The sequence below is a fragment of the Artibeus jamaicensis genome, unplaced genomic scaffold (assembly GCF_021234435.1).
Source record: "Artibeus jamaicensis isolate MK-2021 breed Jamaican fruit bat unplaced genomic scaffold, CSHL_Jam_final contig_1998, whole genome shotgun sequence".
Taxonomy (NCBI): domain Eukaryota; kingdom Metazoa; phylum Chordata; class Mammalia; order Chiroptera; family Phyllostomidae; genus Artibeus; species Artibeus jamaicensis.
In genome coordinates, this window is record NW_026521407.1 from 1,287,505 (window position 1) to 1,304,371 (window position 16,867).

General features: G+C 60.4%; 1 protein-coding gene across 3 annotated transcripts in view; it reads left to right on the top strand.

Annotated features, from left to right (window-relative positions):
* The window catches only part of SRCIN1 (SRC kinase signaling inhibitor 1), a 64,851-nt gene that overhangs the window by 14,528 nt on the left and 33,456 nt on the right, over positions 1 to 16,867 (top strand). For 2 of the 3 annotated variants that reach the window (XM_037149897.2, XM_037149898.2), the window contains exons 2-3: positions 9,610 to 9,911; positions 13,135 to 13,233. In XM_037149897.2, the coding sequence (XP_037005792.2) occupies positions 9,610 to 9,911; positions 13,135 to 13,233 (401 nt within the window). The remainder of the gene's footprint in view (positions 1 to 9,609; positions 9,912 to 13,134; positions 13,234 to 16,867) is intronic. The other variant, XM_053656623.1, reaches the window with a different exon arrangement.

Here is a 16,867-nt window from a genome sequence, read left to right on the forward strand (position 1 = left end):
CGCACGAGAGGGCTGAGCCCTGTTTTCATCCTGCGGCAGCAGGCGGAAGCAGGCCAGAGGCCCCCGGCCCCTCGCCCCGGTGGAGGAGGCTGAGCCCCTGCAGAGGCAGATCCCGGCTGGTGCCCAGGCCTGAGAGGAGCGTCTCGGTCGTTGGCGTAGCCTTGTTGTTGAACGTTGGTCAGAATGGAGTGGCCTTGAGGTCACTAGGCCCATCCATCTGTTTCAAGGCAGAATATAAGCACTTCCGAAAGGAAAGTCTGGCGTTGACAAAGCAGGAGAGGGGCTGAGGAAGTCGCCTTCCCGAGCAGGTGCAGCTGGACCCAGGGTGGGCAAACGGGGTCCCTGCTGTCTTGTGCTGTGAGCCAGAGGTGTGCTGACCTGGCACTTGACAGGGTTCCCCTTGCAGTCTCTCGGGGGGGTTTAAATGTACGTGACGTGTGTGCATGGGCACAGCACCTTGTCCATCCTTGTGGCATCTGAGATGGCAGAGTGGTGACTTAGGGTGGTGTCTGTGCAGCAACCCCAGTCCTCCTGAGCCCAGGCGCCCCATAGATGCCCGCGGAGGCTGCAGGTGAGGCCGTTTGCAGCTGTGCACACGTAGGTGAGCGTGTGCTGGGCACGTGCTGCAGTGCCCAAGTGTGACAATAGAAGCGTCAGCGAGCAGAAGTGTGCGCTTGGAATCTGGGAGCAGCACTACCCGGGTCATGCTGGTGACCGAGGGAGCTGCCTGGGTGCTGGCAGAGAAAAGACCCCTAGAGAGAGCCTGACACCATGCGGGGTGGTGGCGCTGAGGGGCCTACGGAGGGGTCTTGCCAGGCGGAGGCTCCTGCCCGACGTTCCCGAGGCCCTGCGTGATCGCTGAGCAGGGACAAGCCCCCCTGCGGTGAGGCAGGCTGATGGGTGGGGCTTCTCCCGTCACTTCCAACAGATTGGGGTCTCTTCTCATGGGAACCAGAGGCCTCCCTTTGGGCAGGCTTTAGGGGCACGGCGAAGGTCCCTTGCCCACACCCACTGCCCTGGTCCTGAGGCCGGACCACCCCTTGGGGGAGAAGTCTCTCTGGCAGCCTCTTTGGAGTGGCAGCAGGGCTGGGAGGATGGAGGGCACCTTCTCCCTCTCTGCCCACCCCTGTGTTTGTGCCTTTCCCTCCTCCGGGCCTCTCCGGGGAGGTGTGTGGCTGACAGGACGCCGCCCCCGGGTGCGAGATGGTGGGCATTCCAGCGGGAGTCCTCCTGTTAACTTGGGGGCGCCGTGTGGGCAGGTGCCAGAGCCACTCCCAGCTTTCCCAGCAAGGGCTTCAGACCTTGGGGTCTGACAGGGTCCCCTCTGCATCTCCACCCCTCCCTTCTCGGGGAAGCCAATTAGCCAGATCTTCATTGGTAGCTAAAAATCAAAACCCTCCCACCCTGGCTCTGACGATAACACTTTGACAGGGAAGTGAGAGGCACTCGGGCAGCTGGGGAGTCAGGCAGGGGCCGTCCCTGGGCCGCCCGTCCCTGGAACTTGCACCTGCTCCCTGGGCCGCGCCTCTGTGCAGCGCACGACCCGAGTGCCTGTCTGGGTGTTACAAGCTCTGAAAACAAAAACAAAAACCAAATGAGAGGCCCGAGACGCCCGTCAGTGGCAGAGCTGGGTTAGAACAGGACTTTCTCACCTGCCGATTCAGCAGTTTTTGATAATGCCGTAGCCTTGCTGGGTAGGGGGGCTGGGGTCGGGGGACAAGAGGGATTGTCTATCTGAAATTTTGGCCAAGGGGCGGGCTTGTTGGCTATTTTGCAAGGAGGGGGATGGGGACACCACACAGGGACCCTAATTTCTGAGTGGCGAGCTTCCCACCGGCTGGGGTGGGCATCTGGGGCAGGTTGGGCTACGACGCACGACTCGTCTTTCTTCAGGGCCACGGGTCTGTGACGTGTCTCCCATCCAAGTACCAACCAGGTCCGACCCTGCTTAGCTTCCGAGATCGGGCGCGTTCGGGGCGGTATGGCCGTAGACCTGTGGCAGGTTTTCCACTGCTGATTCTTCCTAAGGAGGTTGTTAGGCTGTGCCCTCCGGGGGCCTGCCCCCTAAGGGGGACTCCCTTGGCACTTGCTTTCTGGTAAGTGGCATACTGGAGTGGAAAAGTCCTTGTCCCTGGGCGCCAGGACGCCTGGGTTCTGGTTCTGGTTTTGCCACCAGCTCCTGCGTGACCCGGTCGGGTTCACTGGCTGTGTCTTGGCTTCCTTCCTGCGAACGGTTGCTGGAGGGAGAGCAGAGCACGGCTTTCGAGATGGAGAGGGAGGTGAGCAGAACAGCCTTGAGGCATCACTCTTCCCAGCCTCAGCTTCGAGAGCTGAGGGGTTAGAGGGCTGCTGTGCTGTGTGTCCTGGGGCCTGGGGGGGGCGGGGGACAGGGGCAGCAGGGACTGCACAGCCAGGCAGAGCCAGGGGATGGTACTGAGGCCAAGCCTCACTCCTGAGCTGGCCTGTGGGTCTCCTCACTCCTCTCAGGTCTGTCCTGCAGCCCCCCAGTCTGGTTGGGGTGGCACCTCTGTCATCAGAGAGGCCCTCGTGTGAGGGAGCTTCCAATCGGATGGGGTAAACCCCGTGGGCCCTCGGAGAGAAGGCGCAGGCCCTGCCCTGAGCGACTGCCTAGACTGTGGCCGGGACAAAGCTCTGCCCCAGGGGAGCCCCAGTCTGATGGGGGAAGCATGGGCACCCACGCTGGGCTGCGCCCCACTTGAGGGAAGAGGCCCTGCCCTGCGGAGGCTCCTCTGAGACCGAAATGCGCGCTGAGGCGGCATCTGGCTGGGACAGTGCCCACCCCTCCCCCAGGGCACCGAACACCCACACCCCTCAAATTCTCTCTCCCTGAAGAAAGCCCCAGGAGACTCAGCCCTCCCCCCAACCCCCCCCCCACCGCAGGCCACGCAACAGCTCCTCCTAGGCAGGTGAGCTCTCCCTCCCTCAGCCCTGACGACGGCCTTTAATTAGATTCCAACTCGTTTACCAACTAAGTGGCCTTCTGTGGGTTTTAAATCTGTGCAAATTGGTTTGTATTTTTCTGCCTGCGTGAAGCTGTGACTGGCAGTGCCCTGCACTCTCCCCTGCCTCCTGGCTCCTCGGGGCTCTGCTGCCCCGGCCCCACAGCCCACCCGAGTCTGGATGTCCAGCTTCCCTGGGGGCCGGGGGTAGCAGGGCTCCCTGGGCGTGGGGGTAGAAGAGACCGGAGGGTCTCGGGCCATAGTCCCAGTCTTCCTCTTCCTCCATCACTCAACCTCCCTGGTCCTCAGTTTCCCTTGCTGTACTTTGAGGAGAACCTGCCTGCCCCAGGCCCTTCACAGCGGCCCTGCAGGTTGGTGCTGGGTGCTGGAGAGGTGGCAGCACGTGTGTCACCAGGCAGGGCTCACCCTGCTCTGACACCCTTTTGCCTTGCCCGCCTCACCCCCCACTACTGCAGCGCCCGGGTAGTGGTCCCTGGTGGGGAGAATGGGTTCCGTCTGGCCTCTTCCTGCTTCTCTGCCCTCCCTCTCACACTTGTGGGGAGGGGAGCTGGCCTTCCCTGGGGACCCAGTGATGATAACTTGCCTGACCTTGCCCCTGCCTCCTCAGTGTCCCTGCTGTCAGTTACCAGGAAGTCACCTTTATTGTTCAGCCGTCTCCTCCATGCTTTTAAGTCAGCTCCCTTTCCTCCCAGGCCCCCCTGCCATGGGTTCCCCTTCCTCGTCCTTTCTGCCTTCCCTTCCAGCCCAGACAGGTTGTCCCGAGGTGGCTGACATTCAGGGGCGGCGGTGCTGGGTTGGTGGGGAATGTGCAAACATGGGGGGCAGGTGTGGGGGTCTCTGGCCCCCGCTCTGTACCAGGAGCTGGACATGAAGCCCTGTCCCTAATTCTCAGTCCAGCTGCCTCTTCCTCTCTGATTGCCCTCCCCCATGGCCTGCCCCCACCTCTGCAGCTCTGGTTGGAGTGACAGGAAGGCTCAACAGGGCGCTGGGAATTAGCAATTTGGGGGGATATTACACAGGAATGTTTACAGAAAAGCAATTGCCCGGAAAATGACTTTGGTTGCTGTGGTATGGGGTGGAAAAGATAGTCTTAGAAAACAGACGCGTGTGGGCTTCTGCTCCGAGGACCACAGACAGAGGACCACGCGCGGAGGGGTGTGGGCACACAGGAGCCCACAGAACGGGGGGCACCCACAGGCAGAGAGACCTGTGCCTTCACGGGGTAGGGCAGGGGATGACCCCCTCACCCGATCCAGGTGCCCCAAGTCTCTGCCAGTCTTGACCTCTGGACTCTGGCCTCTGACCTCCCAGGAAGGTACACTTCATGACTGCAGCAGGAACCCGACAGGATGAAGTCATCAGGCACAATCGATGGTGGCACTTGCCTCGGGGCTCCTCCTGGGTGATTTGGGCTCTGCCTGCTTTGGCTGCAGACAGTGGGACTGGGGGAGCCTCGAGCTGCAAGTGTGTGTGCTTGGGCGAGGCACTGCGGGGTCTGAGCCGGGCCCTGAGCCGAGCCCTCCGCCCTTCTGCAGTCCCCACACACCCCTCCCTCCGCTCTGCCTGCTGCCTAGCCGGGCCCGTGGGCATCCTGAGTTAGTGCCCAGCCCCCACCTCTGCCCAGATGGGGACACACCTGTGAGGCCTCCTAACTCCCCAAGGGAGGGACCTCGGCCAGCCTCCCAGTGTCCAGGGACCTGAACTCTGGTCCTGAGGCTCTTGGGGCCCTCACAACAGTGGCCCCCAAATTCTTTCCTCTCTCCAGTAGCTTGTGGCTTTGTTCTTCCCTCTCCTTCCTCCCCTCCCTCTCCCTCCTTCCCTCTTCCTCCCCCTCTCTTCTCCACATTCTCTTCCTTCGACGATGATGTCATGTGTGAACATTGCCCAACGGCAGCCAGAGTAAATGGTGACATCTGGGTAAATAAGCCAGGTGGAGATGGGCTTGATGGCTTACCAGACGGTGTCACTAAAACTTAGGGAATCTTAATTCTCATCATGAGTTACAGTGATCTCATGTAAAAGAATGCAGTGGAGGATAAAAATAAATCAGACTCATAAATAAACGTGGAATTTAGAATTGGTGGAACAAATAACAATGTCGCCCTCTTCCCAAGCATCTGCGCCTTTATCCATAGCTGACCACTGGGGGGAGCCCACCTCCCCCTGGTCACTCCTGCCTTGGCAGTTCCCTTCCCCTGCTGCCCAGGCTTGGGGGGGCTGAGCTGAGGGCGACCAGAGCACCCCTCCCTCACCCTTTCCGTCCCCTTATTCTGAGCTGGGTCTCACCAGTACCAGGCGTCTTCCCCGTAGCTTGAATCTCTAACTCAAAAATCTATGGTTGGCTTTGCACACTGGGGGTCCTTGGAAAGAGGGCCAACCCGCCAGCCCCAACTTATTTCTCAGGCTGCCCCAGCCCCTGTCCCTTGAAGGCCTTCAGTCTCAGCACTCTGCCCCTTCACCAGGGCACCCCAGCCCTGCTCCCCTTCCAGGGCCGCCCACACCTTCCCCTTCCCTCAGAGCTCCCTGCCCCTGCCTCTCCACCCGGATTCTTCGTTCCTCTGTTCCTGCCCCAGCAGAACCCAGGAGGACCCAGTAGAGCCCTGCTTACCGTCTCAAGGCCTTGGCACCTTGCCCCACCACACCCCTGCCTGGATGTCTCCCTCACTGCCCCCTGCCATTCAACAGGAAGCATCGATCTGCTCAGGGCGGCTGCTTGCTGGATTGGAATCGATTTCCCGGGCTTTCCACTGGGTTGCTCAGTCCAGGGAAGGTCGGGGAGGCTGTGAGGACTGGGAGCGGCTGGAGCGGCTCCGGGGTAATGAAGTAGGAAGGCTGTCCTGCTAGGGCTCAACAGCTCTGTGCCAGGAACGTCTTTCATTCAAAACCATGTACGTTCCCCTCCATGGTCTCGCCTGCTCCTCACTCGGTGCCCTTGGGCAGGGTTTAGGTTAACACCCCCATTCTACAGAGTAGTGCCCTTGGGCTCCCAGAGGGAGAGAACTGTCGGCAGACCGGATGAGTAAATGAATGGCTGACCCAGGGTCCCTCAGGGAAGGAGCTGACTCCACACCCAGGGAGTCTCTGGCCTGGCTTTTTGCCTAGCAGTGCTGTGACTTCTGGTGGCTGGGTCGGCTCAACGAGACAAATTTGCGCCCAAGCCCTGAATCTCCCATGGGCCTCCTCTCCTAAGGGTGACAGGGTAGCCCCCCAACCCAGAAGTGTAGGCACATGCTCCCAGGCCACTGTGGCCCTGCAGAAAGGAGAAGGAAATGCACAAGGCAGAGGGCTGGGACCCTGGGTTATGTAGGGGCCTCACCTCTTTCCCAGCCTAGTTTCTATGTTTGTCAAATAAAGCCAAGGATCTGAAAGGTTCTTAAACAGACTCTAAAGCTTTTCAAATCAAAGCCCCTCCCTCCCACCCACCCCTCTCAGAGACAGCTATTGTACCCCACCTCCTCCCCTCTCTCTGACGCTCCCCAGAACCCATTTTCTCCCTCACCCCTGACCCCCCTCTACCAATGCCTGGGCACCAGGGGTGAGCCCTGACCTCGAGGAGTCGGGGAGGCCTTGTCCTTGCTCGCTCTCTGCTCAGGCCTGCTCAGCAGCGCCCCCTCCACCGCTGCTGCCCACGTGACAGTTTTAGGACTGCAGCCACCAACAGGGCTGCGTGCGAACACATATCCACTGTCCCCACGGCTGCTTCCCCTCTGCCCTGCCCACTGCCCGCTCTGGTAGCCTGGACCCCTCCCTGCCAGCCCTGCCTTGGCCCCTTTAGTCCACCTGGGAGAGCCTGGGTGACCCTGGACCTCGCCACTCCCTGACTGTCTCAGGTGGGCACACTGTCTGTCCCATCCCAGACACCCTGAGGTCCCCCTCAGGCGCCAGGGAAGGAAGTGCTGGCAGGGAGGGCCGAGGAGACTTGGAGACCTGTCCCAGTCAACGCACCTGTGTGTCCAGAGCTCTGGGAGGTCCCTCTCGGGTGCAACAAGCTTGGCCGTCTGGAGTAAGGGAGAGACCGTGTGACGTAAGGGAGAGGTCCCTCAGGCTCGGCAGGGCTGAGCAGGGCTCTAGGGCTCCAGCCGCAAGGCTGAGGGCAAAATTCCCCCCTGCCTGGGCAGTGAGAGGGCTGCGGAATGTCCAGGGCCTGTGGCCACAGCTTTGAAAGGGTAGGTACTGGGTCCCCGTGAAGATGCCCCCAGGGTTCCCAGCCTGTCAGGAGCCACCTTCATGATTTCCTCCCTGTGAGGGAGCCTTCGAATGGGATTAATGTGGTGTATGTTTTGTTAGCTCACGTTGAACTTATGTTAATTTACTTGAGCCCTGACTGGTGTGGCTCAGTTGGTTTGGACACTGTCCCGAAAAGCGAAAGGTCGCCAGTTCTATTCCTAGTCAGGGCACGCACCTAGGTTCGGGCCTCGGTCTGGGTGCAGAGGAAAATGATCGATGTTTCTCCTCTTCCTCCCTCCCTTCCCTCCTCTCTAAACGAATGAATGAATGGGTGGATGGATGAATGAATAAATAAATTTACTTGAAAAGAAGCCTTATCTGTCTGCTACCCCAAGGAATGATATCCATGAAATCAGTGGTTGGACCTTCGAGTTGGGGTTTTTCTAATCCTTGTGAAAATACAGATATAGCTATTAAACTATTTAAAAAATACTTCTCCCAAAGTGTTCTCTGTACATCTGGAGCTCACTTTGGAAGCACAACAGAGGGTGGTGACCGAGAGGAGAGGGACAGATGCCTGGGGGGACGAGGAGGGAGAGACCCCAGGCCCAGGGCCAGGGCTGCAGCAGGTAAACAAGGAAGAATGCCCAGGGCGGGGTGGCGGGGCGGGGCGTGCGGGGTGGCAGCGCTCCATCAATACATCACTGTTGCCTTTCAGGAAAGCGCGGTGGGACGGGGTGGGGAGAACCTACTAGGCACAGGGGTCAGATCTGGCCTCCACCCCTCACTGTGGCCTTGGACATGTCACTGGACTTCTCTGACCTTGGTAGCCCATCTCGAAGTGGGGCCACAGCAGCATCCCCTGACAGGGCTCCTGGGAGGCTCATGGGCCGTGACAATGACCTTGAGACAGACCCTCGGCAGCTGCGGATCTCTGTGTGCATAGAAGTGGTTTTTCCCTCGGTCTTGGTGGGAGGGGCTGGGCCCTCCTGGGCTCCATAGCCCAGGGAGGGGTGCGTGTGTGTGGGTGAGGGGTGGCTTTTCCTCAAAAGTGGCTACGTTTCCACTTTCTCACTCAGATAGACAGGAGGTGACGGCCTGACTAGCAGTGGATGTGTGGAGAGGGGCCGAGCAGGGACTGGGCTGGACGGAGCCTGGCTGGGCCCCAGAATCTCAGTCTCCTCCTCTTTTGCCCCATTGGCCCTTCGAGGCAGCCCCTGGGTGTGGGGGTGTATGCGTCTACCGCAGTACCTGGCACCCCCAGACCTAGGCTACACGTGGGGGGTGCTATTTGAGGCTGGAGGACTGTCGGGCTGGGGGTGCACTGGGAAGCCTGCATTTGTCTCCCAGTGGGGGTGACTTCGGGGGATGGGGGAGGGCAATCTGTTTGATGCCTAAGAATGTGGCTGAGGGAAGCCTCAGCAACTCCCGCCGTCCCCTGGAACAAGCTAGAGCCACTGTCGCCTGCTGGGCGGTGGGAGGGTCAACCCTGAGACTGGGGGCTGGGCCTGGGGAGCTCAGGGCGGCTGAGCCTGTGGGGAAGGGAGGGGTGCAGAGCTCTGCGTGGGGACCTCAACCCCCGGCCTTCTCTTTTTTTGCTTCTGTATTGTCCTCTGTCCCCTGTGCGTCCCTTATAGGTCTTGAACTTGTGTGTGTGTGTTGGGAGACCACAAAAAAGGAGGGGAGTGGCGGGGGGGGGGGTCCCAGCAGGAAGCCTTGATCTGTTCTGTCTGCTCTTTTTCTCCTTTGAGTTTGTCCCAAGTACATCTCTCACTGTTCTCTCTGTGCCCAGTCTTGCCTGTCCGTCCATCTGTCTGTCTCTGGGAAGGGAGGGGAAAGAGGGTCCCATGCCCCAGGCCCTGGGCCTCCATCTCCTTGGGAAGCCCTGACTGTGACCTTTGACTTCGTACCCCACCCCCCACATATCCCAGTCCCGGCCCTTTCTGAGCCAATCCCCAGCCCTCAGGACAAGAGTGTCTTGGACGTGCCAGTCTGAGAGGAGGCTGGGGCTCCCTATGTCTCCTTACAGAATGCTCTGGAAAGGAAGACAGTGTAGACCCCTTTCTACAGCTTTCAGGAAGCATCTGAAAAGGAAACTCCTCCCCCCTCACCTAGTCAAACCAGCGTTAAGAAGGAGGAAGCGGATGTGTGGCTAGACAGGTGTCCAGGAGCCCAGCTTCCAAACCTCCTTTGGCCTCTGAGGACAACACCTCACCTGCAGTCGTCCTGCAAACCCACCCGCAGGAGAGCAGGGAGCTGGACCCAGCCCTCGCTCTCCACCCTCCGCCCCACTTCTGCTCCATCTGTCCGCTAGATCGGGGCGGGCCTCACCTGCCTCATCCTGGCGATTCTCTGCTGTTCCCAGGCCCGGCCCGCCCCTCCCCCAGTGACCCCGACGCGGTTGGGCAGCCCCAGGCCGGGCGCGCAGTGACCCCGCCGTGTCCCCTCTCCCCTCTCGCAGATCCCGAGCGGAGCAGCCCCCCCATGCTGTCTGCAGATGATGCGGAGTACCCGCGAGAGTACCGGACCCTGGGGGGCGGGGGCGGCGGGGGCGGCGGGGGCCGGCGCTTCTCTAACGTGGGGCTGGTGCACACGTCCGAGCGCCGGCACACGGTGATCGCGGCCCAGAGCTTGGAGGCGCTCAGCGGGCTCCAGAAGGCGGACGCCGACCGCAAGCGCGATGCCTTCATGGACCACCTGAAGAGCAAGTACCCCCAGCACGCCCTGGCCCTTCGCGGTCAGCAGGACAGGATGCGGGAGCAGGTGAGTGGGGGCCGGCTGCAGGCTGGGGCTGGGGTGGAGGCAACGGGCGGCCAGCTGACAAGGGAGGCGTCTGACCCCGTGCTCCCCTGCCCCCAGGCTCATTCCAACTCTGAGGATTCTGAGGGGCGTCTAGGGCAGAGAGGGAAGAACTGGAGAGTTGGGCAGTGGCCTTGGTTAGCCTTTTCTGGCGCCTGGGGAGGGAGGGGATGGGGTTTCAGCCTCCCCCTGCAGGACTCCCCCTGCAGGACTCCCCCTGCAGGACTCCCCCTGCAGGACTCCCCCTGCAGGACTCCCCCTGCAGGACTCCCCCTGCAGGACTCCCCCTGCAGTCCTGGAATTTGAAGCATGGGATTGGGCAGAGAGGGCCCAGCCTCTAACTCAAACTCTTGGACTGGGCAGAGGGGCAGGAAGGCTGCCTTGGAGGAAGAGGGGCATCTTGAGGTTCTGACCCTGATGGTCCATCCAGACAGAGGCGGAGCTGAGACCTTGGGGTTGGCGCCTCTGTGACGTGGCCCTGTGAGAGCCTCAGTGGGCTCCATCTGATGCACCCCCAGCCCCTGCAAGGACAGGGCCCTGGACTCCTGGGTCCTCGTACCTCCTCGTCTCCCATCCTTTCCCCAGAACTCTCTGTGTAACTGGAATCCACCTCTCTTGTGCCGTGGCTTCTCTTCTGCCATCAGTGAGGCTTAAAGGGGGGTTGGGGCTCCTGCCTCTGGCCCAGGGCCTGTCTTGTCTCCTGCTTCATGGGGGGAAGGGGATGCTTCCCTGTCAACCTCTCCTGGATCCTTGGGTTCCTGGATGCATCTGTCCATCCAGGGATGACCTTCTCATCTGCAGGAAAGTTCTTTCCAGGAACTAGCCTTACAGTCTGCCATTGGTGAGGGAACCCTGATGGCTGCTGAGACTCAGGTGTTGTCTACCCTGGAGGAAGGGACCAAGAGGAGGGTGGCACATCTCATCAGTGTCCTTTCACCTGAGTCTCGGGGTGTCAGCCCCTGCTCCCATGCCTGTCTTGCTCTGTCCCCCCTTCCCAGGTGCTGCTGGGTGAGGCTGTGGAAGGGGAAGGGTATTCCTACCCAGTCCTCACTGCAGGGAATAAGGACACATTGACTCATTTCTGGTACCTTATCTGCCCCCTGATGTCACACCCTGTTATGTCTGGATTTGACCTTTTCCCAGCTCCAGAGTTCTCCTGGGAACAGCCAGGAGACTGGGATAAGGGGGAGATGAAGGAGATATGGCCCCCACTCTCAGGGACACCCCCCCCCCCCGTGGGTTCCCTCTGTTTGCTCTGGCTTGGGAGGAGGAAATGGGGGCATTTGTGATCTCGATGGGGTGAAAGGATGGTTAAACATAAATATGAGGAGCCAGTCAGTTGGGAGAGGGTTTGGAGGAGGGGAGATCAGATGGGCAGGCCTGGTCAGGAAAAGCTTCCTGGAGGAGGAGGTACCTAAACTAGGCTTAGAAGGAGGGAAAAGGACTGCTGAGGCATTAAGAAAGAGAACGTTGTTCTAGGTGTTGGGATGGGGAGGGGAGCACAGGCTTGAGCATGGCTGGTTGGGGCTGGCGCAGAAGTCCACCTGGCTGGCGCAGAAGACTCGGGGTGAGCGGGAGGCGTGGGGGCAGACCAGGAAGGGGGGGCCAGATGTGGTGGCTACAAGGGCTGTGGTTGTTTTCCTCGGTTGAGAGGAGGGGACAAAAGAGGGGCTGGAGGCAGGAGGAGGAGCAGGAAGAGTGTGCATCCTGAAGGGCAAAGGGAAAAGCCTGGTGGGCTGGAGGGACAAGACTTGTTTGCTCTCTGGCGCTAAGAGGCAAAGACAGAAAAACCTGGGAGATGGAGAGATGTTGGTGCCTTGGAGAGAAATGAGAGAGTTGGGTGGGAGACAGGAACATGCAAGAGGAGTTGGGGGAGGGGGAGGGTACTCACAGGATGTCACTTACACACCGTTTGTACAGTTCGGGCTCTAAAGGGATCACAGCTTCGGAGAGGGGTTGAGCACCGTCAAATCAGAGTGGAGGTGGGACCTGGGGCATAGCACAGCCACCAAGGCAGAATGGAGTCTGTGAGGGCAGAGGGCCCGCGACAGCCTGGGAGGGGGACAGGGAACAGCTCTGCCTCTGAGGGAGAGGAGACGAGCTCAGCCGAAGGGGCCCCTGCGCTTCAAAAGTCAGGAGGGGTGGGAGAGAAAGGGCTTTGGGACTGGCCAGGATCGGTGGGTCCAAGGGGGTTGAGGGCCCGTTTCTGGGGTGTGGCGAGGTAACGGCCCCTTTCAGAGGAGACTGGAGGTGGTGAGGGAACAGGGCCCTTGTAGCTGCGGACCTGTCTGGGGAGGTTTGGCCAGAAAAAGACGAAGACGGCCAGGGCGGCGCCTGCAGGGCGGCAGGGCCACGAGAGACAACAAGGGGGTGTCTGAGGGCTTCATCCGTGTCTGGCATGTTCTTCGGCATGGAGTAGGCATCAGTGAATACTTAATAAATGAATCAAAGCACAGCCACTCACTATCAAATTCATCTGTTTACTCATCGGCTCACTGGCTCCCTCCCGTAGAGTGTAAGTGGGTAGGACCCACAGCGGGCTCGCTGGCCGTGGAATGCTGCGTGCCTAAGCACGGTGCCGGCTCAGTAAATATTTACGGGATGAGTGAGGATGAGTGAGGATGAGGGAAGATGCAGGGGGCGGAGGGGGTGGAGAGGGCCACGGGGAAAAGCCCTGGAGGAGTCGGAAGGCTATGGGCTTTGAGTCTTAGGTGTAGGATAGCCTTGCGGTGGGAGAGGAGTGGTGTCTTCCCAGCTGGCAGGGCAGGACGGTGCAGCAGGGGAAGGGACATATTGGGGTGAGGACCCCACAGATGGTTCTCACCACTGTGAAGCAGGAAGGGATATCTTCAGGGAGGGGGCAATGAAGAACTGGAGGAGGGGAGCAGTGGGGCGCAGCTCCTTGGTGGAGTGTACAAGGAGGTGGTGGAGAAATGAAGAAAAGGACCTAGGAGTATGTGATGGGGAAGCTCTTCCCCTGGGCTCAGGGAGCCCCAAGCCTGACAGGAGAGAAAATTGTACAGCAACAGACCCAGGGCTCTAGTTAGAGACCCAGCCTCACTAAAGGGCTGGCCAGTGTTTCTGGTCCCTCAGAGGTGCAAGAGAATGCCCCTCCCTGCCCACCACAGCCCCCCAGCGGCTCCTGCCCGCTCCCCCTAATGGGGTGTCCCCCGCTTCGCACACACAGGTTGGCGGCTGGACCGTGGACCCCGTGTGCCTTCTCAGCTCCCTCTGCTCCCACCTCCACGGCGACTCCGCCCCCTCCGGGGCTGGCCAGCCGGCCCAGGTGAGTCACCCACCTCCACCCCAACCCCAAACCCTTGTCGGAGTTTGGCTTTGGGGAGGATTATTTTTTGGAGGGGGGTATCCAGGACTTTTATTTTGCATCCCATTTTCATCCCCCTGGTGGTCTAATTCCTACCACTCCCTCCTCAAACCTGTAGCAAGGTTTGGCTTTGGGGAAGGAATATTTTTGAGGGGGAATACTCAGGTTTTTTTAAAAAAAATTTTTGGGTGTGTATTCTTTTCTCCTTGAAACAGGAGCCCCTCCCCCACCGTCACCCCACTGGTTTTCAGGAGTCTCTTTAGTCCTGAACTGAATTTCTACCCCACTGCAGACCATCTCACCCCCTTTGCCCCACCTCACCCACCCTTCCATTTCTGAGCAGACCCAGCCTTCTCTTACCACTAGGAAGTTCTTCATGATGTCTCTCTCCCACCCTTCTTGCTATGTTCAAGGCATAGTTTCAAAATTTTAAGGAGATGTGGGCATCTGGCTATTTGTTCTGAAGTTGTTTCCTGCTTTTCCATCCAGTCTCATTTTCCCTGATGGGAAGATGGTGCTTATCCCTGGACAGGGCTTGGTCTCCCAGCTCAGGACCCTGCCAGGGGAGAACAAGAGACACTGAGGCCCAACGGGTAGGAGGGGTCAGCCAGTGAGCGTTACTTGGAGGAAGGGCAGCCCTGAGGGGGCCTGGACTTGGTGGTCAGCTCCGGCAGGCTGAGGAGGCACAGGGTCAGGGCAGCCAGTGGTTAGCATGGGTGCCTGCTTCACTTCCTCACACACCTGGCTTCCCCTGGGGAGAGGCAGCCAGCCTTGACCTTTTTTAAGAAATAGATAAATAACTGTGTCAGCCTAAGGAAGGACCAGTCTCCAGAGCACCAATGCTTTAGCTGAGTGAACTCAAGTCTAGCAACAGATGGGCGTGGCGTGGCATCCCTCCCAGGGCGTTCCGCCCCCCTCCTTTCCCAGCTTTCTGCCCCATCTTGACTGAACTTCCTCGAACAAGATGTGTCTGCCCCCAAGACTGAATGGCAAGTGGGACAGACTTGTCCTGAGTGACCGAGTGCATGGGAAGGCCCAAGCGGGGCTGGAACAGGGGTGGTGAGGAGGCAGGGGACAGGTGCACTGCGCCTGGGGCACGCACAGGCCTCCCTGGACGGAGTGTCTGGGGGTTAGGTAAGGTTGGGGTGATGAAGAGGAGTGAGGCTGGACCTGATGAGGGGTTCGAGGCCTGCCCACATCTGCTCTGCTGGAGGAAGGAGGAGAGTTTGAAGCGACCGCTGCCTCGAACCCTTGGAATTCCTGAGAGAAGGGGCTCTCTGTGCACAGCATTGGGTCACCACCCGATACTCAGTGCTTGCCAAACACTTCCCATTGCCCATGGCTGAGCAGGAGGCTCCTCTTTGCAAAGTGCAGGACCAGAGATGTTCAGCAAGTGCCAGAGTCACACAGCAGAGCAGGATCAGAAGCCATCGAGGAAGCAGGCGGGCTAGGCCTCCCACACTTGGCTGGGAGTTGAGTCACGGTGGAACTAGCAGGCAACGGTGCAGAGCAGACTGGTGGGTAGAGGCCGTGAGCTCTTGTGGTGGCGGGTTAGGGGACAAGACACTCTCCAATCTCCAACCCCTACGCCTGATATTCGGAGATGGGGGGCCTGTAGAGGACCCTGGGAAGGGAGCAGAGGCTAGATTCCAAACCGCAGCCCCTCCCCCCGCTTCCACTAGGCTGTCTAACCTCCCTCCTTCCTTCTGCAACCCGAGTCCTGGGCTTAGGGCCGGCGTATCGGGTGACCGAGGCGACGCAGCCAGTAGCCTCTGCCGCTCCTCCGCTGGGCTGCGCCCGCGGGGCCGCGCCGGGGGAGGGGGCCGGAGAGAGGATGTGCACGGCGGCGCGCCGCGCAGCGCCGCGCCAGGTGGAGTCGTGGTTACCGAGGCGACCGGGGCCCGGGCCCGCTCGGCGGCGGCTCTCGCATTGCAGCAAAGGGCACCGGCAGCGGCGGCGGCGGCTGCGGAGGTGGCCGGGGGAGGGGAGAGCCCAGGCGGGCGGTAGTAGGGGCCACTCTCCCTCCCCTGCCTGAAGCGGGATCTGGGGCTCGGGGGATACACCTGTGGCCGCAGGTAAGGGGGAGCGGAGTGGCTGCGGGGGTCCGGGCTCAGGGTCTGCGGGGAGCCGGGGCATGGAGATGGGAGGACTGTTCAGCAGCTCCAAGGGCTGGAGGGTGCGCAGGCCTTTGCGGTTCCAGATCCCTGAGAAACGCCCCCTTCGCTCCCACACCGCGTTCGCCGTCTCCCGCGCGGGCTGGGCCCCCACCCCGAAATGCGGTGGGCGACCCCTCCTCCAACCTCGGAAAGTCATGACCTTCCGGGGTGCGTCCTCGCCCCCCACGCCGCTCTGGTCCCGCAACTCCCTTCCCCCAACACACACACTGCACTGGGAAGGGGTAGGAGGTGAGAGCACCAAGGAGCACACCTGGGGGAGTCGTGCATGTGCCTCGCGGTGGGAGGTGGCGGCCTCGGGATGCGTTACGTAGCTCCAGCCTAGGAGGGCGGGTGTTTACGTGGACGCGTGTTCACGGGAGTTGAGAGGTGGGTGTGTGCGCTGGTGAATGAGGAGCCGCGGTATTAAGAAGCAGGGGTGCAATCTCCCGTGAGGATGCGTCTTAAGGGCTCCAGGTCAAGAGGGGTCACGTACCTGCCTAGCCTAAGGGGTCGTCGGCCCAGGAAGGGGCGGGACCTCAGCTGTCTAGCTGGGGTAAGGTTCCCAGGGGGCAGAACCTCACCCTCTCAGGGAACAGCCTTGAGAGGGGCCAGCTGCAGGGGGTGGCAAAGAACCCCACTGAAGGCCCCTAGGGTGGGGGAGGAAGGGAGAAAACTCCCCAGCCCCCAGAGGGAAGAGGCTGTTCCCTCTTCTCTCCAGGGAGTTTGAGGATTCCCTGGCCTCTTCCTTGGGTCTCCGAGTAGCTCCCCTCCCCCATTTCTGAAAGCCTTTTCCCTAGAGAGTGGATGGAGGGCTTCCATCTTACCCTCTTTGAACATCTGACATTTTCCCTGGCCCCTGTAAGATTCTTCCCCATGGTGGTTAGCCTTTATTTTGCTTTCTCACTGTCTGATGGGAAGGGGAGACCCTTCCTGACTAGAGGGACCAAAACAGCTTCACCCAGGTTCTGGAGGTTTTGGCTTGAGCTGGAGAGCCAGACCCCTCCTGGGTCCTACCTCACCTCTGCCCTCCTTGATGGGCGGGGCGGGGGTCGGCTTATGCTGGGAGGTTCTTAGGGACAGGGCCCAAAAGGCTGAGCAGAGCTGGGTGCCAGGAGATGGAGAGGGTGGTCCTGGCTCAGGGTGTTAGGGATATCCCCCACCTCCCATTTTCTTGGCATTAATTCCTGGTCCAATATTTGTCGAGGGTCTGCTACGCACCAGCCACTGTGGTGGGCATGGCGGGAGGAGCAGATAACCAGGAAAGGGGCGAGGAGGTATAGGGTGCCTGAGGCTGACCAGGAGGGCCCTACCTGAGTGAACAAGGGAGGAGCCCTCTGCTCTGTCACCCAAGGCTGTCCCATGGGTTTAACACCCTGGAAAAAGGCAGAGATGGGTGGGGTGAGGGCGTGGGTGGCATCCTCATGGACCTCTCCCAGGCT